Below are 25,945 nucleotides of genomic sequence, written 5' to 3' on the forward strand. Positions count from 1 at the left end.
GGGAAGGATATCACTGGGCTGCTTTGAGGATTGATTTATCCTAGTTTAGAGAAATGCTCAATATCTTTTATTTGTTGATCCTACCTCTCTTCCATCTTCTCTTCTGTGGGCCTAGTAGCTAAGTTATGTCCTCTTCTCTTAAAGGTGTTGAATGAAAGAACACGGTTGAGTTTTTCTAATTCTTTTGTGAAGCCTCTTATTCCTAGCAACAGGCTCTGAATGCTCTTATGATTCTGGTTCCTTTGTGCAAATTTCCTTTGTGCTTACTTAGGTTGTTGGTTTGCCCCCTCTTTCTAGCTATATATTCTTAAGTAATCTATTCTCTTGTGTTCCATAGAAGGATCTGGGATAAATATCCACTATCATTCATTATGGAGATAAAAAGTTATAAGATATTGACGATATTTGTTCCATTTTCCATCTAGTTGTCCTCCTGTCAACATCTGTTGACTGCTTTGGGGGATATGTTAAAGGCTTTACACCAAAATCTGTTGAATTGTTTCACCCATAGTGATTTTCACTGTTTGGGAGAAAATTCTGCTTATATATCAGGTATAGGACTAAGAATATTAGTGGAAAGGACCAGTAATTTACTGGAGACAATATCCTAAAAAAGAACTTCAAAAAACCATTTTCTTAGATTAACTTTTATATGCACAAAGTGCAAATAACATAGAATGTGAACTCTTAAAACCTAATACAATGAGTTAAATTCATCCTCATTGTTTCAATGAGATTTGGTGGAATGAAATTCATGACTGGGAAATGGCTCTAGAAGGGTTCTTTTTAATAATGAACAGAGTAGATGTTGAATAAGAAAATATATCAGAAGATTCAGGAGATGGAAGAGAAGTTAACATTTGGATGAAAATCTATGAAGGAATGAATAAGTAATTCGTGTGTGTGTGTATGTGAGTATACTTTAGACCATTTGTACAGAAGGAGATAAATTCAGAGTTTGGGAAACTTTATAAATCTATCATGGAGTTGTGATATTGTAAGGCTGGGGAACTTTACATATTAGGAGATCTGTTAGAGCAGGAATTCTTACACTGGGTTCCATTTACTTAAAAAAAAACTTTTTGGAATAATATTCCAATATAATAAGTTTCTTTTATAATCTAATGTATTTTATGTGTTTGAGACCTTTATTCTGAGATATGGTCCGTTGGCTCATCAGAGTGCCAAACTAGAACACACAAAGTTTAAAAACTCTTGTACTAGAGTAAAAGCAGGATGCTTCATAAATTTTTTCACTTGTCTTACTAATAATTTGATTCTTCAGAAAGTAGAAGAAAATACTTTAAATCCTTTAATGAGACATCCTGTCCAGATAGAGGAATCTGACAATCTTGCTGTTTTTCTCTATCCTGGTCAAACCACATGTGGAATATTTAGTTTTATTCTGGGCACCACATTTTAATAAAGGACATTGAAAGATAGGAAAGTTCCAGAAGTGAGGGGATTGTAGATCACATAAAGATCATTTAGGAGGGCCAGTTAGGAGAACTATAGTATTACAAAATTACAGTAATCTAAAAAAGAAAAGATAAGTGCTTAAAGCCAAGGAGATTGCGGAAGTAAGAAATAAGTTCAGGATGAAATACTGTGGAAGAGTTTTTGATCAGATTTGCCAGCTGATTGGATCTGAGGATTCTCTTAAGGAAAGAATCAAAAATTATTTAAGTGTTGGTAACTGGAGAGTGATGGTAATTTTTTAAACAGAGAGAAGTCGAGAAGGTACAGATTTAGAGAAGGTTAACCGATTTCTGAATATCTTGAGTGGGCCATCTGGGTGAAGATGCACATCAACGGTGCAAAGATAAGAGGAAGAATAAAACAGGAGAAAAATATGAATATTATATGATTACCCTGGAGACCTTATGCTAATGCCTGCTCTTCCCTTCCAGATTCTGGAAAACCAGCTGGCCTACTAGAGAAGATGACTCAACTTGTCAAAACCCTTCGGAACCATTGGAAGAAAACTACATTTGGTGCCTGCCTGCTGACCTGGGGAGGACATTGGCTGTATGGAAAACACTGGTAATTACCTGTTTTTCTGTTTTAGGAAAAATAAAAAAGTGCATGTAGAGAGAGATGGTGTAATGAATGAAACTAATTAAAACCTTGTGCACTTTTGGTTCTAAATTTGAGTTTTTTTAAAGCTCTTTTTGTAACTAGAGATTACACGAAACTAAGTAGAATTGTCAATAAGAAATTGTCTATACAGGGTAAAGAATAGAAGGGCTGGGGTTTTTTTGCATTCTAGTTGGGGAAAATTGTCAAAGTAGTTTCCTATAGTAGGGAAAAATCTAGGCTTAGGGATTTTTGTCCTGTTTTCTAGGGTTCTAAATAATAAATGGATGACAATAAGCTTGTAGCTCCTTAACCTTATTTTTCTGTTCCTATAGGACTTCTTATCATTCAGCCTCTCCTAGTCTATTAGCCTTCTAAATGACAGTTGATTCCCTTGCAGCCTTGATTCTTTGTTCAATTAGTGTACTTCTCTGCTGTCCTTGTTCCACCCCTGGTTGGGGTGTCCCTCCCCAATTTGTCCCAATGTGCTGCTATTTCTTGCCTTCCTTTTGGATGGTATGCTGGCAGAGAAAGATGCAAATCTGTCCCATTCAAATTCTGTGGCCCTTTATGCTGCTCCCCAGTCCTTCTTATTGGTTCTCTGGCAGTTTGCTCAATAGCTATTCTAGATTCTCTCTACTGTGTTCTTTTTCCCTACACAGAAGCATAGTCCAGATTATCCTTGAGCAACAGACATCTCTGTGACAAGTAGTCTTTGTGTTGTAGACTTCACTGACTCTTGAGGTTACAGGCCAGATTGTTAATGAAGGTTTTCCTTTACATTGAGCCCAAATCTGCATCTTTACAATTCCTACCCACTTTGCTAATTCTGCTTTCTGAAATCAAGAAAACAAGTTTAAATCCTCTTTACTTAACTACCCTTCAGATATTTAAAGATAGAAAAAGTTTTTTCTTTTTCTCTTCTCTGGGCTAAAAGTCAAGTAATCTTGGATGACCTGGTCTTTAATGCCTTCACTGTCGTACTTGCCCTCATATTACTTGTAGGATATTTGTCTATATCCTTACAATGTGGTGCCTAGAACTAAGTGTTGTAGTATTCTGAGTATGGTCTGACTGGAACAGAGTACAAAGGGACTCTCAACCTCTCTCCCATGTTTAGTGCCTTAATAATTTACTACAGAGATCATGCAGGTTTTTTGCTACTTCTGTCATATTGAACTTCAAGGCTTCTAAAGCCCCCTTCTTCTTCATTCTTAACACTTCACATTGCTTCTGCCCTCAATAAATGCTTATTGAGCTCTTGTTTAGAATTATGAAATCATAGACCTAGAGTTGGAACAGTCCTTGGACGTCGTCTTGAACATTTACAGGTAGGATCATAGGATTTAGGACAGTAAGGGGACCATTGAAGGCATGTAGTCCTGCCTCCTCATTTTGCAAATGAAGATTCTTCTTTGGATAATAAATCAAACATCTTTGAAGGTTAGGTTATTGTTATAAAAATACTAGATGAAATTCCCTAGTGTCCACTGCCTCCTTCATGAGTAACATTTCCTTGGCACACTAATGATCAGTCATTTTCAGTCATTTCCGACTCTTCAGAGACCTTATTTGGGGTTTTCTTGGCAAAGATACTAGAGTAATTTGCCATTTCCTTCTCCAGCTCATTTTACAGATAAGAAAACTGAGGTAAACACTAGCTTAACTAAGTGATTTCACAGCAAAGAAGTGACTAAGACCAGATTTGATCTTTGGAAAAGGAGTGTTTCTGACTCTGGGCCTGGCACTTTATTTTGTCCTGCTCCCTCCCTTCCTTAATTCTCTCTCTGATCAGAGAAGGCTTCGTGGAATTTTTCATTGAGAAAGGAATAGGATTTCAGTAGGTGGAAATGGTCGGGGAACAAAGGGAGAAGAAAGGGAGAAGGTAATTCCAACTTGTGAGAATTGTGTACTTGGCCAAAATTAAGTGACTAAGATTGTGGCAGCTCAATCCAGGACAAATCTCTGTAGTTTTATGGCACTGGAAGGAAAGAGGGACTACCTCTGTGTAGAGGTGACTTTTGTTGTAAGCCTCTCTCAGATCCTTAGGTGTGCTAGTGCTTCCTCTGCTGGTAGCATGAAAGGTGGGAGAGGGGGGCTAAGTCAGCTCGGAGTTGTTAAGTGTCGGTTCATGCATGAGCTTGAGGTGTGGGGATTTTTTTTTTTTAACTTTTTTTTATTTCTAGGTGTCTTAGACTGTAGAAGCAGCTGAAGTTGTTTTATCTTTAATGCATAGTATCTGTTTTGGAGAGGTTTGAAATATACTGGGGAATCACAGAAAATATCTAATCTGTTTTCTTGTTGATTACTTGACCTAGTACGTTTTGTATACTTTCTATACATTTTGCTAAATAATAAATTCAATTCTTTGGAGGATCTCTGATCTCAGCAATGCAGGTAGTTTGTTCAATGATTGAAGTTTCTATAGACATATATTTTTATACTATGGTTTGGTTTGGAAAAGCATGCTAATTTTTAAGTTCAGTTCTTAAACTACTCAGTATGTATAACCATAGTTCAATTGCCACTTGGCAGTTCTTGAAGACAAGTTGAGCTAGTAAATGGCAAAACCACAAATCTGCCTAACACAGATGAAAGCTTTGACAAGTGTTGAAATGTACTGTAGCATAAACTTTCTTTATTCATACTGTTTTAAAATGAAGTTAGAGAAATGTGTTAAAATGTTAGGTGGTAAAAGGAATAGGAGACTGGAAGCCTTCCCTACCTGGCTTTGAGTTGTCATTTTATTGGGACTAGTGGTTGCCCAAAGTAGAGATGACACAATTTAACCAAAGAACTTGTAGGTTTATATTGTGGTATGCCATTTTAAGAAACAGCAACTTAATTTAGTTTTTTCTTTCATGTCAATCATGTTATTGGTTTTGTCTGAGTATATTGTGAATTGTTTCAAGAAAAATGAGGTCCAAATTCATTTCAGATTTGCTGTGTGAAAATATTGGTTGTTTCTTTTCATTATCATTTTGTTTATTGAAGAATATACTTATGAGGGACATAATGAAGCTATGGTAATATTCCTATGTGATTTGTCTGATTATTTGATTTGGACTCTGGCACAGAAGCCGTTAATAAATAGCAGATTCTTTAAAATTGGTAGCAGAATTTCCTCTGAAGAACATATTTTCTTTACTTGAAAGGGGCAATCTCCACCTCATGAACTTCATGTCTGATTTCTCAACCCCTTGGTGAGCATAAAGACTTAGTACATTGATTATAGTTCTGAAGCAAAACTGTCCAAGATCAAAACAGGATTAAGAGAGATCAGGCATAGCAACACTATATAAATTCAACTTGTAATTAATTCTCAGACCATAGAACATAGAACTTAGTTTATAGACTTATAGAACATAGTCTATAAGGTATTCCTGTAGGAATTCTTTTTCTCCTTTCCACAATCAATTGTTTTAGTATCTTAAAGAAGATACCTAACTACTCTAAAATAACCTTTTGTGCAGTTATCTAGTTTGCTGATACAGAGAAAAAAAAAAATATTTGCAAAACCAAGCTGGAAGAGGAAGACATAAGCTAAATAAAGTACAGTTCTAACTTATCCCTAACATGGGAAAGAAAAAATTTTGCATGATATTTATTGTAATCTGAGGAGAAAAAAGCATGAATTAATAAGTAGAATTAGTTTTGTTTTGTTTTTTCTTTTCTTTGCTGTACTTTCCCTTCTGTGGGTACCTTTTCTGTAATGTTCAGCCTAGCACTCTGGAGGACCTCAGGATCAGCCCAAGTCCGTGGTCTTAATGGAGGATGAAGGAGGCAGGAGAGCCACAAGGATGGTTAAAGATGGAATCTGGAATTCAATTTATTTACATTAAATTAATGGATTTCTTTTACTTTTTCATATTAAATAAAATATCAAAAATACTTAAAAAAAAAAAAAAAAGATTGAGTCTGGAATTTGGCATCTTCTCTTGTGTCTATGACTGAGAGCTGTGACTGAGAGAGTGTTCCCACTTGTCCTAACCCTTAAATATTCAGTACGATTACATTACTATACCACACTGAGCTCTCTCAACCATTACATCACCATGCAGAGTCATTATCCCACATTGAATAGGTACTTAACTATAAGCACCATGCTGACCTAGAAGCAAGAACACTTTTTCAGAGTTACAGCTCTCTACACTTCTCTTTTTTTCCCCTCTTCTAAGGTGGGTCTGTAGGTTGACTCAGTGAGCTTCCCTCTTTGAACTTGTTTTGGAGGAGACATACTCTTTTTCTCTGAGTTCCTTTTTCTCTTGTGCCTTGGATGTCAAAAGAATGCTGCATTAGGAGTCAGTGGCTGTAAGTTTGAATATCAGTCCTGCCATTTTATCTTTCTGATAAATCATTTAACCTGTGTGCTTGCTACTCAGTATCCTTATATATCTAATATGAGACTGAGTCTCTACCATTGTTTAAATATTATTTTCATTTGATAGATGAGGAAATGGAGGTTCAATAATTTCCCCATGATCCCACCACTAATAAAATATCAAAATTATACCATCGTCTCAGATTTTCTAATTCCAAGATCACTGTCCTTGGCATTATACACTATCATTTTTTAGTACTTAGTTACTTCTGACAATTTAATAATAAAGTAAACCAAATTTCTATAGCACATTAATATTTACAAAGCATTCTCACAATAATTCTGTAAAGTAGATGGTACAAGAATTTTTATTCCTACTTCATAGTTGAGGAAACTGAATTTCAGGAAAGTTGACTGACTTGTTCAGGCAGGATCACATAGCTAGAGAGTACCAGAGATGAACCAGGTCTTATGATTCTTGGAAAAGTGCTCTTTACACACCATATCACAGTAATAACCATTCACATTTATGTAATACCTCAGTTTCATAAAACATTAAGCTATCTAATTTTATTCTTATAGCAATCTTGTGAAATTAATAATATGAGTGTTTTAATCTGAGTGTTTATTGCTAGCTCAAAACAGGACACAAAACTATAGTGGTGGCCAACACTACTACAGATGAAGATCAAGATTCAAGATTATAGGGCTACCTAGAATTATTGTCCAAAACCAATAAGATGGCATTCTGACAGGATAAAGGAAAAGTCTTACAGGGAATTCAAAAAATTAATCAAAATACCAGGTGACTATAATTCATTAACACGAGTTCATATTTGATGCACAACTATAACAGAAGGTGAACTCTGAGGCTAGTGTTAAAAATTTCATGCAATTTTAGGTTGCGCTTAGAATTGTCTTGAATCACTGTATGACTGAGAAGAGCAGAATCTACCAAAGTAGATCATTGCACAATGCTGCTGTTGTTGTATACTATGTTCTCCTGGTTCTGCTCACTTTACTCAGCATCAGTTCATTTAAGTCTTCCCAGGATTTTGTGAAATCTGCCTGCTTATCAGAAGCAACTATAGTATCCCATTATATTCACATTCCACGATTTGTTCAGCCGTTCTCCAATTAATGGATATCCCCTCAAATTCCAGTTCTTGGCCATCCCAGATAGCTGCTATAAATATTTTTGTACATATGGGACTTTTTTCCTTTTTTAATAATCTCTATGAGATACAGACCTAGTAATAGTATTGTTTGGTATGCACTAGCAATGGTATGCACAAAAGAGAAGAACTTCTGTCTTCAACAACTTCTCTCTGTAAGTGGATAACGTGTCTCATTATGAGTTCTTTGGGACTGTATTTAATCATTGTGTTGATCTAAGTTACTAAGTTTTTCAAAGCTGATATTCTTCACAATATTGCTATTACTATATAAATTATTCTCCTGATTCTTCTTACTTTATTTTGCATCACACAAGACATGAGTTTTGCCAGGTTTTTCTGAAACTATCCTCTTCAGCATTTCTTAAAGCACAACAGTATTCCATCACATTCATTGACTCCAATTGAAAGACATTCCCTCAATTTCCAATTCTTTGTCACCACAAAAAGCAGCTGTAAATATTTTTGTGCATGTGGATACTTCTTCCTCTTTCCTTGAATTCTCTAGAGTACAGAAACCGTCTCAGTGTCACTTGATTGCAGGCCATACATAGTTTAGTAGTTTTTTTATTGTTGTTTTGGGGTATGGTTCTAAACTGCTTTCCAGAATTGGAACTAGTTCACAGCTTTACCAGCAGTAAATTAGTGTATCCATTTTCCCACAGTCCTTCCAACATTTGACATTTTCCATTTTTTGTGTGTGTGGTTATTTTAGCCATTATGATAAGTGTGAGGTGGTACATCAGAGTTGCTTTAATTTGCATTGCTCTAATTATTAGTATTTTAGAGCATTTTTTTTCTTTTATTTTAATAGTATTTTATTTTTCCAAATACAAACAAGTAGTTTTTTACATTCACCTTTGCAAAACTTTGTCTTCCAAATTTTTTTCCCCTTTAGTTCCTACCCTCCCCAAGCCAGCAAGCAATCTGATATAGGTTAAACATGCAATTCTTCTAAACATATTTCCATATTCATCATGCCAAAAAAAAAAAAAAATCAGATCAAAAGGGAAAAAAACCCACGAGAATGGGGGGGTAGGAAAACAAGCAAACAAATAACACCAAAAAAAAAGGTGAAAATACTATGCTTTGCTCCATATTTCCATATTCATCATGCTATACACACACAAAAAAATCAGATCAAAAGCTAAAAAAAAAGCAAACATGAGAATGGGGGATAGAGGAACAAGCAAACAAATATAACAAAAAAGGTGAAAGTACTATACTTTGCTCCACATTCAGTCTTTGTATTTCTCTCCCTGGATGTGGATGGTACTTTCCATCACAAGTCTATTTGAATTGCTTTGAATCACCTCCTTGTTAAAAAGAATCAAGTCCATCACAGTTGATCATCACATCTTCTTGTTACTGTGTACAGTGTCCTCTTGGTTCTGCTCACTCACTCGACACTAGTTCATTCAAGTCTTCCCAGGCTTTTCTGAAATCAGCCTGCTCATTATTTCTTTTTTCTTTTTCTTTTTTAAAATTTTTAATAGCTTTTTATTTACAAGTTATATGCATGGGTAATTTTACAGCACTGACAATTGCCAAATTGTCAGTTCCAATTTTTCCCCTCCTTCCTTCCACCTCCTCCCCTAGATGGTAGGATAACCAATACATGTTAAATATGTTAAAGTATAAATTAAATACAAAATAAGTATACATGTCCAAACTGTTATTTTGCTGTACAAAAAGAATCATACTCTGAAATATTGTACAATTAGCCTGTAAAGGAAATCCAAAATACAGGCAGGCAAAAATATAGGGATTGGGAATTCAATGTAATGGTTCTTAGTCATCTCCCAGAGTTCTTTCCCTGGGTGTAGCTGGTTTAGTTCATTACTGCTCTATTGATTTGGTTCATCTCATTACTAGAGATGTCCAGGTCCATCAGAATTGATCATCATATAGTATTATTGTTGAAGTATATAATGATCTCCTGGTCCTGCTCATTTCACTCAGCATCAGTTCATGTAAGTCTCTCCAGGCCTTTCTGAAATCATCCTGCTGGTCATTTCTTACCGAACAATAATATTCCATAATATTCATATACCACAATTTATTCAGCCATTCTCCAATTGATGGGCATCCACTCAGTTTCCAGTTTCTGGCCACTACAAACAGGGTTGCCACAAACATTTTGGCACATACAGGTCCCTTTCCCTTCTTTAAGATCTCTTTGGGATATAAGCCCAATAGAAACACTGTTGGATCAAAGGGTATGCACAGTTTGATAGCTTTTTGAGCATAGTTCCAAATTGCTCTCCAGAATGGTTGGATGTATTCACAATTCCACCAATAATGTATTAGTGTCCCTGTTTTCCCATATCCCCTCCAATATTCCACATTATCTTTCCCTGTCATTCTAGCCAATCTGATAAGTGTGTAGTGGTATCTCAGAGTTGTCTTAATTTGCATTTCTTTGATTAATAATGACTTGGCTGCTCATCATTTCTTATGGAAGAATAATGTTCCATTGTAATTATATACCATAACTTATTCACCCATTCTCCAACTGATGGATATCCACTCAATTTCCAGTCCCTTGCCACTACACTCCAAATACTTTTGCATATGTAGATCCTTTCCCTTTTTTTGTGATCTCTTTAGGATTCAGACCAAGTTAAGATACTGCAGGATCAAGGGTAAGCACTTTAGGCTTAGTTTTATATTAAAACTATTTTTATTCATGTGGCTAATGATGGCTTTGATTCCCTTTTCTGAAAAATGTCTCTTTATCAATTGGGGAATAGCACTTATTCTTATAAATCTGACTTAATTCCCTAAATATGTGACGCAGAGCTAGTAAGGGTTAAGTATCTCAGGCGGGATTTAAACTTGAATCCTCCTGACTGAGGGTAGTGCTCAGTAGAGCACTGTGCTATCTAACTGCCCTTCAGCAGTCATATTTATAAGCTTTTTGAATTACAAAATTTTCTTTTTCCCCTCTTTTCTTTCCTCCTTTCTCCCTTCCCTGAGACAGCAATCAATCAGATATAGGTTGCATATCAATAATCACATTAAATATGTTTCTACATTAGTCATATTGTGAAAGAAGAATCAGAACAGAAGGGAAAAACCAGGAGAAAGACAAAACATTTTACTTTATCTGAACCTCTCTGTCATACCCGTATATCTGACTAATAATTTCTTCCCTGTTTCACTGTACTCAACTGTAAATGTATATATCTTCCCTCCTTTAACTTTTTCAGGTGTATCTTAGGTTTCTGTATTCTGCCCCCTTGCAGTGCCTATTTATATATAATATAATTTTTTTCTTCTTCCTTTTCCTTTTTTCCCTCTCCCAGTCCATTCCTCTTCTGTATTCTTCTCTTGAGATCATCCAGACACAATAGAATCACCTAGGCCCTTTGTCTGATTAAATCCTGTCTTTGTTAGCTTGGATGATAGATAAGTTCTGAGGAGTTATATTTAACTCACCATTTAAGAATGGAAACAGTTTGCTGTTTAGTTTCTTATGATTTTCATTCATGTTTTTTTTTTTTTTTTTTTAAGTTTCTCTTGACTCCTGTGTTTATATATTATTTTCTACCTACCTCTGAGCTTTTCATTAGGAATGTTTGAAATTTCTCTATTTAATTCACGGTCATTTTTCCCCTCATAGGATTATACTTAGTTTTGATGGATAGGTTTTTCTTCTGGAATATAATGTTCCAAGTTTTCCACTCCTGACTAATAAATTTTGTATCCTAATTGTGGCTCGTTGGTATTTTAGTCATTTCTTTTGGCTGCGTCAAATATTTTTTCCTTGACTTCAGAACTTTGAGTTTTGACTATAATAGTCCTGGAAATGTTCATGTAGGGGTGTCTTTTAATAGGTAACTGGTAGATTCTTTTAATTTCATTTTGCCCTCTGGTTCTGAGATAAATGTGGACAATATTTATATTTCTTGGAATAATATATAAGGGTTGGGGGTTTTTTCCCCCTCCTTGGCTTTTGAGTAGTCTTATATGTGTTTTCCAGGTCAAGTTATTTTTATTATGAGATTTTCTTCTATTTTTTTTTCAGTCTTTTGGCTTTGTATTATTATTTCTTGATGTTTCATGGAGTCAATTAGATTCTTTTTGTCCAATTCTAATTTTTATTACTTCTTTCAAGAACATTTTTCTAAACTGTTAAAACTATTTTTCTAAACTTTAATACTCTTTTCTTAACTCCTTAAAATAATGTTTCCTAAGCTCTGTCCTTGGTTCTCTTTGCTCTATGTACTTTCCTTTGGCAGTTTGATCATCTTGTTATTTTAACTTTCATCTGAACTCCCAGTGGCAGTCTCTGATTTTTGAATATTGTAGAAGCAATTCCAAATCAATATAGGTGAAAAAGAACTTATCTTCCTCACTGTCTCCCCTCCTCCCCATACAGATACACCTACCATACCCACCCTATTCTGACAAAGCTTTGCCTTTGAAATCCTATTCATGCTTTAAGACCCAACTCAAATCTTTCTGAATGAAACCTTTGATGATTTCTTTTTCCTGTCAGAATTTTTTTTCTTCTATCCAAATCAGTTGAAAGTAATAACAGTTCTCATCTGTTAACCCTTAAGATTTACAAAATTCTACTTTCCTAACATTCTTATTGGACTTTCATAACAGTGCTGTGAAATGTGTACTACAAGTGTTACCCCATTTTATAGAGTTGTTATATGATCACCCAAGAAATAAATGTCAGAGACTTTGAACCCAGTTTTTCTGATTCTTAAGTCCAGCATTTTATTAGTTCTGATTTTGTAGTGTTCATTTCCATGAGGCAGAGATTTTCATTTTTTTTCTCCTTTTAGGTACTCACACAGTGTCTGACACATTGTAGATATTTAACAAATGCTTTTGAATGAATGGTTTGCATATTGAGTACTGTAAGAATAGAGACTGTGTGTGGGGAACTGCTAGATGGCTCAGTGGATAGAGTACCTGCCCTGGAGTCAGGAGGACCCAAGTGCAAATCTAGCCTCAGACATTTGTACTTACTAGCTGTGTGATCCTGAGTAAGTTATGTAACCCAGATTGCCTTGGGCTCCCTGCTTCCTCCCTCCCCCCCCAAAAAAGAAAAAAAGAATAGAGACAGGATGGTATCTCTTTTTGTATCTGTAGTGTACAGCCTTCCTAGTGCATAGTCTACGAGGTGCTATGTAAATGTTGAAATGAAAATAAACACTATTATGTAGCAAAGTCCTTGGCTCAATTTTGTAGTTTCAGTAAAGATGAAAGTAGAAGAATGCATTTTCTTATGAGATGTTGCATTCATTTATTCACTAAATATTTATTGACTATCTGCTGTGTGCAAGGCGTTGTGCTTAGAGGCAGAGAAGAATTCAAAGAAGGAAAAGACTTGATTGCATCTCTTCAACTTATGTCCCCATGGGAAGTTAAGATTAATATACTAGAATACAGGTATTATGTACTATCACCTATAGGGGAAAAGCAAGATTACTTCTGGCACTGGGGATCAGAGAAAAGAGCATAGAAAAGTTGGCATTGAAACTAGGCCTTTTCAACATAGATAGAACTTCAAAAGAGGCAACATAAGGAAAAGGATAATTTTGATGGAGAAAGTGAGTTTTGCATAAGGACTAGAGTACGGAAAGTTCAGTGCTTATTCGGAAAAACCAGTTTCTTAGAGTGTAAGGTTAAAGAAATTGATGGAAAAATAGATTGAGTCCACATTGTAGAAAGACTAAAGGGCCAGAATGAATTTGGATCTTCTTTGTTTAAGTATGGGGAACCCACTGAAGGTTTTTGAGCACTTCACTGACATTATTACCTTGGTGTTTTATTTAGTATCATTAATCTAGTTGTAATACATAGGATAAATTGGAGCAGAGAAATGTTAAGTCCATTAGTAGTACTCTTGCAGCAGGCCTGATGTAAAGGAGGAAAAAAAGACTTGAACAAGCTGGTAAGAGTTGGAATATCAGAGAGAAGATGCATTTGATTGACATTTAGAAAAAAAGAATGGGTAGAATTTGGTGACTGGTTTGACAGGAATAAAAGAAAGGGAGAAGACAAAGTCTATTTGCATTCAGAGTGACTATGGGAAAATGATGATGTCATTAACAGGAAAAGGGAAGTTGGGAAGAGGAGTTCGCCTCTGTGGGAAGATGGTAACCTCAGTTTTAGACATATTGGATTTTGCCATGTGCCAATGGGACATCTAAATGGAAGTGTGTTAGATTCAAGGTGAAATTATTATGCATGAGATAAACAGAACTAGATTTCTATTTTCTCTTTTAGAACAGATTAAATATTTAGTGAAGAGTTGAAGTTTAGGATTCGAGGTTTTGGGTTTTCTTTTATTTTCTGGAATTTTCTACATTTTTCATAAAAAGGAATACTCCAACATGACACCAATTTGCTATATTTCCTTTCCCCTTTCATTCCCTTTTCCAACTAATAGATGCTAATGAATCTAAAACTTTTTTTGTCTTATCTAAGTCTTGGGGGACCTATGTATGTCATAGAATGTCTGGTTGTGAAGGAGAACCTGTTCTTTGGAAAGAATAGCAAGAGTTAGAACCAGACTTGTCTCCTTGGAATGGGTCCCAGCATGGCCTTTGTTAGTAGCTAAGTGCAGAGGAGAGGCAGAAAAACAAGATGCTATTGCTTACCAGGCAAGGTACAAGGAACTTGGGTTGTGATAAAACAATATGCAGTTATCCACACCAAGGACCTTGAGTCCTGCTATGTGTTTCAGTTCCTTGTTTTTCACAAAATTTGGCCTGTAATTAGGAAGTTAATAAATGGGGGGCGGGGGGGAGGGGACGTAAACATCCCCAGTTCTACCTTTTTCTATAAGTATACATCCTCAATTACCCTCTTAGAGCAGGGGTCCTCAAATTTTTTAAATAGGGGGCCAGTTCACTGTCCCTCAGATAGTTGGAGGGCCAGACTATAGTAAAAACAAAAACTTTAAACTTCATAGCCCACCCAGGGGGATAATCGTCCTCAGCTGCCGCATCTGGCCCGCGGGCCGTAGTTTGAAGAACCCTATCTTAGAGGAACCAGTCCCTTGGTACTGCCTGGTCCCATTCTGCTTTTACCATAATAAAACCTTTTTCTTTGAGAAACCAGTCTGGTCTCGAGGTGATTCTTACCCATCATCCTACTGTGTCTTGACTAGGAAGTTTATATTCTAAAGGGATAAGTAGTATTCAGATTTTTCTCTTCAAGGAGACTATCAACAATAGTTGTGGGAGTCAGACCTTGTCTAGCCTTACTGTTTTTTGTGGAGCCAAATGAATTGATATAAATAACACTTTATATCACTTATCCATAGAAGTAGGTTCTGATGAAAATCTTTCTAATGAAATGCCTTTCATGAATAGTCTGCAAATAGACTGTCCATTTTTTGCTTTATTACATAAAGGAAGCATAATGTCACGATTGAAGCAGGGATTTGAGAAATATTTGTTTAATAAATGCTTATGGATTGATAGTGGATGTAATCACTGACAGAAAAGAAAGAAGAGAGATAGCCTAAGCTGGCTGATACAATTAAATGATGGATGAAATGAAATGGTTAGATCAGATCTGGAGGGGAGAGTAGCAAGGCAAGCAAGAGAAGTTTATGAATAAAGGAGCAAGAAGCAGAAAGCTGGGAAGTAGTTTGTAAATTGCTGTAGGAAAATAGGTTACTGTAAAAACTAGAAGTGAGAAGAAGCTAGTAAATAATAGATCTGCCAAAGAAGCACAAAGAGAATTGAGTAGAGTCCTCCTATGTGGCATGAAAGTGGATTGTCTAAGGTTCAGAAAACCTTGCCTCCTCAGTGATGAAAAGAATTTAGGCCTCATTATTGGGAAACCAGTGGTGTCCCAGGCAAAGAGCAAGTATGGTTATAGTAACATGCAGCCAGAATAAGAGACAGTAAGGTATCATAAAGGGAGAAAAATAAAATGTGAACTCAAAGCAAGGGTTTTAAAACCAGAGTGTGAAGTTCTTAAAAAAAAAAAAAAAAATTCTTTTTAGAATAAGGAGAATGGCACCATTAGAAAAAAGACTCTATGAGGGGGGAGGGGGAGAGGGAAAGGGAGAGAGAGAAGGAGGGATGAAGAAGAAGAGGGGAAGAGGGGGAGAGAGGGGAAAGGGGGGAGGGGGAGAGAGGGAGAAGGGAAGAGGGAAAGAGAACATCTTAGAGTGGACTTAGTTTTGAAGAGAATTTAGCAAAGATTTTCATCATAAGCAGATCTTTTTGGGGGGGAATGTAGCCTTGGACATTTCTCAGAGAGACCCTGGAAATCAAAAGGGAGGAGTCTGGAACCAGATGGAATCTATTTGCCTAAAGATATGCTAATCAACATCTCAAAAGTTTGTTTGAAGATACCCAGAGGTTGGGAGATTAACGGTTGGGATAGATGAAAAGTTTCTTTCTTGATATCTGGGAGAGCTAAATTCCTATCTAGGTTGTCTCAAAGGTTGTTGTGAATGTCTTTAAAGATGCTAATGAGATTGGAGACTGGATGGATGAATTAACAATAAATAGACTTTTCACATTATACCAACAGGAGCTTGGCTTCTTCCTGATAAGGGAAGAAAATAAGTCACATCATATGTCCTATGCTGTGTATCCAATTAAAATATAGTATTCTTTAACATTTATTTTCAATACTTCTTTTTCATTGAAAAAGCAGATTCATATGAAAAATATTCTGTAGTATAGAAAATATTTAGTTGATCACAACTGTGAGAAATTTAGATATCTGGAACAATAAGCCTTGAATAAAACATCATCATTCACTTGTTGTTAAGAATATTAATGGCACACCAACTATTTATAAGGAAAGCCTCTAGAGTACTAGTCTGAAACATATAAAGTAAAAATGAGTATCACATTTGTCGATAAGGATCAATTCTTCATTTCCACAATGGTCTAAAAACTGAAGTAGAGAAATGATATCATAGGAAAATTACATTAGATAACAAGAAACATTTCTGTTGGTGAATATTATTCAATATTAGAATGTGTTACTAAGTAGAGCTATAGTATTTTTTCCTTAAATGGTCTTTAAAAATTTTGATTGGAATAATTTATGTGTGATCTGGTAGATTTGCAAACCAGCATTATTCTATAGCATAAATTATGTGGGGTTCAGCATCAAAATAATGTGGATACCAGATGATGGTAAATGCGAAAATTTGGTGTTTGATCATGTGAAGAATTTACAATGGCCATTCTCTTTGGCAGAAGGTAGATTTATTTAGGGAAGAGGTTTCTGACAAAGTGAAGGGATGCAATAGACACCGGGAATGGTAAATATAAAATGCAAGTGGAGTGGGAGAGCATATGAAATAGAGTTCCTCAGTGGAACTTAAAAGTACTCAACAGAAAAGGAGCACCCCATAAAATTAGAGCATACCCTTAGCTGGCAGGCTAAATCCTGAAGGACTCAGCACCCTAAAAAAGTTAGCTGTAAACAGGAGAAGGGAGTTGGGAAGCCTAGTGGAGTTAGGAGAGAGATCCCGTGGCATGGAGAAGGGGAAGGGGAAAGACCTCGAGCCAGATTATGGCATACTGATCCAAAGGAAAGCAACAGCCATGGGATGGCCTATAAGTAGGTTTTATAGGGAAAATTTAACCTTGGGGGCATGATTGGGATTTCTGACAGGGCCTCTACAGAGGTGGGGGGGGGGGGGGGGCCTTGGGTTTGACATAACTTGACTTGCAGACTAGCTGATCTCCCCAGAGGTCCCCTTCATGGGACCATGAAGCTAATCTGATCTCTATCAGTACCTTCTCCTTGCCTACCCCAGGGATCAATTCCGTAGTTTGTCTTGGTCCAACAGGCCATTCAGGACCTCATCATAAATATCAGCAGCATATTGTTATGATTTATGCCATCTTAAAGGTAGATTGAAAGAACCAAAGTATTTGGTTGTCTTCTACTTGGTTCTCACTATACTTCCTGTTGTGCCATGATTACTTCGTAGTGTTAATGGAAATTCTTACCTTTTAGTGAGAATGACGGCTTCAAAAAAATATATTCATTGGAAAATATATGAGGCATGATAGTCTACCATAACATATTTTATGAATCTATATGGCTCTGCCAGTATCAGCTCTAGTACCTGAAGAGTTTATCCTGGTTTATCTGTATGATAGGAATTATATGTAAATATTGAGTTCCCATCTTTAGAAACATTCAAGAAGACCATGGGTCATCTTGAGTGGCTCAGACATCTATTTACAGAAGATAGAGCAAATGATTTCTTGAGGTCCTTCTGCCATTATTAGGATTTCAGTTCTTTGTCTTTACATCCCCAGTATCTAGCATAATGCTATGTATGTAGTAGTCTCTTTATCAATATTTATTGATTAATTGATATTACATTTTCCTGAAGGAGTAGTGAGCTGAAGCCATCTACCTGGCAAACTAACTCATATAATAGGAAGAAAATGAGGAGTATTGAAGTCTGAGTAAGAATATCATACTAGATACCCACTGGCATTTGTAGTGATCTGGGAACATCCTTCAGTTAATGTGAGAAAATGGCAGGCATATTATATTTGTATACCTGTGCAGACTTCTAGACATAGTATTAGAGTTTTGGTATCTCTAATAAAAGATACCTGCTTGATTACTTTTTAGTGCTTTTTATGATCAGATAAAGCACTTTGTAATAAAGAGAGAAAAGATAAAGGTCACAGTTCTGCTACATTTTTCCATGAATATTCTAGAAAAGGTGTGTTTAGACTTTAAGTCTTCCAACAAAGCCCAATATTGTCTGTAAAATGGGACCAGCCATATCTTTCCTGGTGCTGAGCTATTTAATATCTGTTGCCTTAAGGATTAAGGAAAAAGATTTTTATAGGCACATGAGGTATTGCTACTCATTCTACCTTGGCTCAGGTCCAGAGAACAGATAATATTGCTGCCTGGTTAATTTCATTGCTACATTTTATGTCTATGCCAGCTTCTTGACTTGAATTTTTCACTTTTAGCAAATTGCTAAATTCAACTATAGATTTTTAAAGAAATTAATTTAAAATAGTTTTCAATTTTAAATTCTCAAATACAAATGTGGTGAATCTCTTGCTGTTCCAACAGTAAATTTTGCTGTCCTTTATATCAGAGTTGTCAAACACATAGGGCTGCCAATAGCCTACAGTATTCCTGAGTGTTGCCCAAGCCATTTAAAAATAGAGTTAAATTAAATAAATATATATTTAAATTTAAAATAAATTTAAATAAATAAATAAAAATATAGTACAACATAGATGATGTTAACTTTTTTGGTTGCTAAGTCAGTATGTGATATGAAGGTACTGCTTTATATGATAGCATTCAACAAGTAGTGACTACCTACTGTGTGCCAGACATTGTGCCAAGCAGATACAAATATAGCAAATGAAACAATCCCCAGTTACACCGAGCTTACATCCCAGTGGCTAGATAAGGTGTCCCAAAAGTCTTACTGCTAAAACTTAAAACTCTGCCAAGACTTTTGGAATACCTGCTCATAAGTATATCTAGAATAAATGTTCAGAGAATAAATACAAATGAATACATTGTCATTTAAGAATAAGATGCACTAGGAAGGAGCTGAAGGGAATTGGCAGACTCCATTTGTACTCAACCTGAGTCTTGCAGAAAGAAGCATCTGCTGAGCAGAGATATGCCTTCCAGGTGTGGGAGACAGGGCTTGAAACACCCATGTAAGGAACAAAGATGGGGCCAGATGGACTGGTTTGCAGAGCGTAGGAAGAGATATAACATGCAGTGAGGCTGGAGAAGAGCAAAGCTGAGAATGGCTTTAGCATCAAATACTTTAATATTAAATTCTAGAGATGATAGGAAGTCAATGGAGTTTATACATTGCCTTAAGATCTACAAAAATCTTTTTTTTACAACTCTTTAAGATGGGTAATTGTAAGATTTTCTTTCTTTTGTAAAGATGAGACCAGAGATTCAGAGGGGCTAAGTAATTTACCCAGAGTTTGATGCAGGTTTTTACTGTGAATCAAGATCTGATAGCCTGTATGGCACCATATTTCTCACATATTTTATGATACCCATGGAAATCAATGTAGTCTTAAATGGATATATCGCAATATAAAGCCATCAGAAGCACTTGTTCATGACACTTTATGAAGTTAGATACAGGCATACATCTTTCCTATAATCTCATCTCAACCAATATTGTTTTGTAGTAATGTTACTAATATAGTATAACTAAACCCTGTCATAACATTTTAAAACTCCACCATGATGTCATTTGACAGGTTGTGTAAGGCATAAATTGTATGCTTTAACTGCCCTCTATAATGATGTGTCGCAAGCTGTATTATTTTTGTGCAACCAATTGATGGCAGTAGTTAAGGAATACTGTCAGCTGCTTTTCCCTTATTCTTACTGTGCTATTTAGAAATAAGACCTAGTATCTCCAGTAACAGCTGATAGATCAAAGAAAATGAAGGTTTTTATGAGGAGATCTGCAGGGAGCAAAAGATTTTTCATCTCTTGGTTATCCAGAAGATCAGAAGATCCTGAAAACCATTCAAACATCATGAACAATTTTTCTTCCTTTGGAGGATTTTCAAATGAAGACCTATTCATTTTCTACCAGTTTTTTTAATAACTATCTAAGCCTAGATCATCAAGTATTTCTCTAAACCAAGGGTGGGTGGGTGCGTGTGTGTGTACACATATATGCACACGTGTGTTTATGTATATACATGCACACATATTCACACCCCTCCACTCACTTAGTCATATGTCATGTTATTCTCTGATGTTCATTTTTCTTTATGGTTGTACTCCTATTTCAATCCTTTGCTACTCCACAGGGCTGCCAGAGGACATAGCTACTGGCAATATAATGTTTAATTTGTTTCAGGGCAAGAAAATAGTCTTGTATAAGTTGAAGTGGTTGTTGTAAATGCTATACTTGGAGTCTATTTTGCCATAAAGCATACGTTGTGTTGGCATGCTATAAAGGAAAAGCTGGTGGTACAGATTGCTGCACAATTTGTTTTTAGATCAAAGTAGGAAATGTCTTTTTTGAGGAAGAATCGGATGGATCAGTATGATTTCTCTCTCCCTGTAAAGTTGTTGTACTAAAACCTTATCTTATTCTGCAGACCTACAGTAATAAATAAAACATTAGAAATGCTGTGGAATAAATTTAGAGCAACCCTTTACCTGTGATAGCAGAAAAGTTCATGCCCTTTAAGTCTTTGGCATGTGGACATCAGCAGATTTTCCTAACTTGGTGACTTTTAAATTCTTTTTTCCAAAGGTCTCTTTGGCAAGTGACAAATTATCAAAGAAACTTTAAACATAAAATTAAAATTTGCAACCCCTTTCAGATTTTTAATCTACATTTTCTCATTACTTATAGTCCATGCACTTTTAAAAAATCTTTATAAATTTGTGTTCTCTTCTTCCCCTCCCTTAGTAATAATGTTTATGCATCTCTTTAGATATTATTTTTTGTATTCTCTGCTATATCTTTTGGTCTCAAAGACCTCCACATAAATTAAGGGAGTCCTAAAAGATAAAGATTCACTCCTGGTGTTCAGACTTTCATTTTAACTCTGAAATTTGAGTATTTTGTAGTCATCACATTTTGATTCTCAGTTATCATCAATATAATCTACTAAACGTTTTTAATATCGGGTAACAAGACAGAGTCACCTATGTAAATATCATTCATGAAGGCAGCTAACTCGTCAAATCAGTGTTTGTTAGAATTGAGCTAAATTTGTACAAATGATGCTAGACTCCCATTCACTCACCACCTGCTCTGTCTTGGGCTTCTGCCAGTCTAGCTTTTTTTAATCTCCAACATTTGCTTAAAGGTTACTTTTTTCTGACAAATCCATTAATTGTTTTTTTTTTTTTTTTCTTGATGATGATCAACTCTCTGACACTTATGTTTTTACCAAAGTTTTCCAGTTGGTAGCTGCTTTCACAGACTAATCCACCCTTCTACTCTAGTTAGGAAATTCATTTGCAAATGGTTAATAAGATCATCTCTTTATGAATGCACCCAGGGAAGAGGAATCTACAATCCCATGAGGCTATCCATTCTAATTTTATACCATCTTGACTGTAATCTCTTACATAGAAGTGAAATCTTTCTCCCTAGTGAAGGGACTCCTTCTTTTACAATGACATAAAATAAATATGATTCCTCTTCTATGTCAGCCCTTCAATTCTCTGAAGGCCCAGAGAAGTTAAGTGCCTTGTCAAAGATGACCATTTATAGTAAAGCTAAAATTGGGACCTCAGATTCCTGACTCCCACTCTATTGCCCTTTCCATTCTGATAATCCATTGTTTGAAGGATGACAAACACTCTTAACAGAGATAATGAAAGGAAAATTGGAGTTAAATGGTTCCATTTTCTGTGATATATTAACTGTTAATATCAGTCTGTGTAAAGCAGTAGTCCAGTTCTTTCTTTGTTTTTACTCCAAATCCAACTTTGCAATCCATTTTTATTCTTAGCATTTTGCAGCATATTTTGGACTTTGACTATTTTGATATTATCTTAGAGGACCCTGCCCTTCTTTTATTCTTTCTTGGTTATGTGACCTTCATCCCATTTACTGTACTTATGTTTTATTTTTGAGTTTATCAGAGTGATATGTAGCCATATACATATCTTAAATGTCTCTTCCATATTTGGGACTATTTGTCATAAGAATTTCACTGTGAGAAGCCGTCTGTCTCTCCTAATTGAGCCTTTTTTTTTTTTAAGAGTATTTGTCCATTAATTTATCTTGACCATTACCTTGAACTTTTTCAAATCTGCTTTCCTAAAGCCTAGAACATGGCTGATTTCACCAAGAATTCCCCTCCTTGGTTGACTTGCATTCTAAAATAACATGATCAATTTATCTAAAGGTTCATATTAATAGCCAGTTCTCACTTATTAATGAGAAGTAGGTTTTGAATACAAATTCGATTCTTTGCTTCCTCTACCTTTCTTTTACCAGCTTGCACCTGACTTCAAAATCATGCTTTAGCAGATGTCTTTTCCTGGATCTTCCCTCATAGCCTGGGTGCTTCTGGCCCTGAAACATCTAACCACTCCCTAGCTTTATCTCTTTGGAATATCCTTCTGCCAAGTTCATCTCCCACCAATGAGTTTCTCATGAAGCCTCCATTTTGTATAGTGGCCTACCTAGCCAGCCTTCATTACTCTTCTAATCTGCTTCTGATTTTTCTTGACTTCAAAATTATTCCCATCTACCCCCTTGGAATCGAAAAATTATCATTATCCCTCTCCCCAGTTCAGCTCTCTATTATGGCTTGTTTTCCTTCCGTAGAATTTTGGGTTCTTAAGGGCAGGAACTGATCTTTTATTTTTGTTTGTATTTGAATTCCCAATGCTTAACATTGTTCCTGGAATACAGAGGAGGGGACTGGGGAGTTGGGAGGAGGGGGGGGGTGAGGGAGAGAAGTAAATAATGAAGGGCTTTAAGGGCCAAGTAGATGACTTTATATTTGAACCTGGAATTGATAGGAAAGCTGTTGGAGTTTACTGAGTACTCAGGTGACATGATCAAACCAGTACTTTGCGAAGATCACTTACAGTTAGCTGAGTGGGGAGAGCCTTGAGATGAGAAGACCAGTATACAATTGCAGTAGTCCAGCTTTGAGGAGGATGAGGAATTTTAATAATTTCGAAGAAGAGAATGGGACATATACTAGAAATGTTAGAAAGATGAAATCAATAAGCCTTGACAATTAGTTAAATAAGGGTGTTGAGAGAAATGTAGAAGTCAAGGATGACGTTAAGATTATAAGCCTGAGTGACTGGGACAATAGTGGTACCCTTGACAATAAAAGGATAGTTAGGAAAGGGGAAGTTTTAGGGAAGGCGGGAGATAATGAGTTGAGTTTTGGCCATGGTAAGTTTAAGATGTATACTGTACAGTTAGTTTGAGATATGTCTAATAGATATATGGAGATGTGAGACTAGAGGTCAGCAATTAGATTAGAGATAGATAAAATGATTTGAGAATTATCACAGAAATGAGAATTAACTTTTCAGAAGCTGATAAGATTACTAAGTGAAATAGTTTTAGAAGGAAAGAGAAGAGTGGCTAAGACAGAGTCCTGTGGGATGCTCATAGTTAGGGGATGTGATCTGCATAAAAATCTGTCAAGGGAGTCTGGGGAATGGTCATTATAGGTAAGTGGACCATAAGGAGAGAAAAGTATTTAGAAAATCTAGAGAGAAGAGAATGGTTGATGGTCTCAGAATTAGCAAAGAGGTCAAGAAGGATGAAGATGGGGAAAATGCCATTAGATTTGGCAATTAAAACATAATTTTTTTATATTTTCAGTTTATAATGAAGATCTTTTTAATACCTTTGTATTCTCCTAAATACATGCAGTAAATTTTCAACATTCACTGTTACAAAATTTTGTTTTCCAAATTTTTCTCCCTCTCCTTTCCTTTAGACAACAAGCAATCCAATATAGGTTAAACATGTGCAATTTTTCCTAACATATTTCAATAGTTGTCATGCTGAGAAAAAAAGTTTCAAAAAGGGGGGAAAAAATCCAAGTAAACAATCACACACAAAAAAAGTGAAAATACTATGCTTTGAACCATATTTAGTCTCAGTACTTCCCTCTCTGGATGTGGATGGTACTTACCATCACAAGTCTATTGGAATTGTCTTGAACCACCTTGTTGTTGAAAAGAACCAAGTCCATCAGAGTTGATTTTTACTGTGTACAATGTTTTCCTGATTCTTCTCACTTCATTAAGCATCAGTTTATGTTCCAGGCTTTTCTGAAATCAGCCTGCTCATCATTTCTTATCAAACAATACATTACATTCATATACTGTAACTTATTCAGCTTTTCTCCAACTGATTGATTATTAGAAATCAATTTCCAGTTCCTTGCCATTACAAAAAAGGGCTTCTACAATCATTTGTGCACAAGTAGGTCTTTTTCCCTTTTTTATGATCTCTTTGAGATACAGGCCCAATAGAGACACTGCTGGATCAAAGAGTATGCACTTTTATAATCCTTTCGACATAGTTCCAAATTGCTCTCTAGAATGGCTAGATCCATTCACAACTCTACCAACAATGTATCAGTGTCCCAGTTTTCTCACATTCCTTCTAACATTTATCACTATCTTTTCCTGTAAGACATTGTGGTTTTTTTTTGTTTTGTTTTGTTTTCTATTTATTTTGTTTTGTTTTTACCATTTTCCCCAACCTCTCTTCATATTGAAATCACCAGATGTTGAAGTTCACTTGGTATTGAGAATCCTGTCAAATTCTCATAGTTCTGTTTCACCTTTACAAAATATGTTGGCATGTAAGATGTAATTATCTTTATGGTTTTGCTTATTTTTGCTTATATTTCTTATGATCAATACAAGATAAGGTAGCCAAATGTCTCATGAAATGGTTTTGCCTTTGGATGTGACATAAAATTAAAATCTGCTAAATTCTTTTTCCTCCCCCTCAGAAAATTTTTAAACCATCCTTGAATTTTTTTCTTGCATCTTAAAGTTTTTTGGTTTGATGTATAGTGAAAATATCAATATTGGTGCAACTTACTACCTCCAGTAGTATCTGAATTTATTAGATCTTTAGTATCTTAAATTTATAGTATCTATAGTTAGATTAAAATTTATAGAAGCTTGTATCATTAGTATTTTCTGCCCTCTTTCTGGTACTTAGCATTGTTGCAGTAGAAAAATCTGTAAAGTGGGGGTTCACTATAAATTTTACATTGTTTAATGAGTTTCTAGAACTGAAGATTTTGAAACCCAGCTGTCAACCTACTATTGACAAGCATTTCTCTATATGTGCTTAGTCAAGTCCTTGGACAGTAGGTGAGTTCAGACTATCACCAGGATTGTGCTCCAGGCTTTTTTGACTTAGAAGAAGTAGCTAAATATTACAATCTCTTGGTATAACCTTTGAAGTCTCTTCCATAAAACGGTGAGGACTTCTTTCAAAGCCTCATAACTTCAGAGACTACAAGGGGGTAGTCAACTTGGTTATACTGTTTTTTTTTTAATCCAAAATGAAGTGTAGGTTTATTAATATAAGTTTGATTTTCTTTTAATCTATAAGTGATTTGTATTGTCATTTCTTCACTCCATTCCATTTGGTATATTGATGTTCAGCAAATTTGTTTTCATAAAGTAGTTTGACTTTTTTTTTTTTTCTGAGGCAATTGGGACTAAATGACTTGACCAGGGTCACACAGCTAAGAAGTATCTGAGATCAAATTTAAACTCAGGTCCTCCCGACTTCAGGGCTGGTGCTCTATATCCACTCCGCCACCTAGCTGCCCCAGTAGTTTGACTTAAAGTAGCACTCTAAGAACTTAAAGAAGTTTTTAAGATTGAGAAATCTTAGTGTTGAATTGCA

At 35.6% G+C, this 25,945-nt stretch overlaps 1 protein-coding gene across 6 annotated transcripts in view; it reads left to right on the forward strand.

The window, feature by feature from the left end:
• Positions 1 to 25,945, forward strand: part of AGK (acylglycerol kinase) — a 91,318-nt gene that overhangs the window by 4,429 nt on the left and 60,944 nt on the right. For 5 of the 6 annotated variants that reach the window (XM_012551082.3, XM_031939212.1, XM_031939214.1 and 2 more), the window contains exon 2: positions 1,911 to 2,043. In XM_012551082.3, coding sequence (XP_012406536.1) covers positions 1,943 to 2,043 — 101 coding nt within the window. In that variant the 5' untranslated portion in view covers positions 1,911 to 1,942. Of the gene's footprint in view, positions 1 to 9; positions 912 to 1,910; positions 2,044 to 25,945 lie in introns of those variants that run through there. The other variant, XM_023504926.2, reaches the window with a different exon arrangement.

Source organism: Sarcophilus harrisii, chromosome 5 (genome assembly GCF_902635505.1).
Source record: "Sarcophilus harrisii chromosome 5, mSarHar1.11, whole genome shotgun sequence".
Lineage (NCBI taxonomy): Eukaryota > Metazoa > Chordata > Mammalia > Dasyuromorphia > Dasyuridae > Sarcophilus > Sarcophilus harrisii.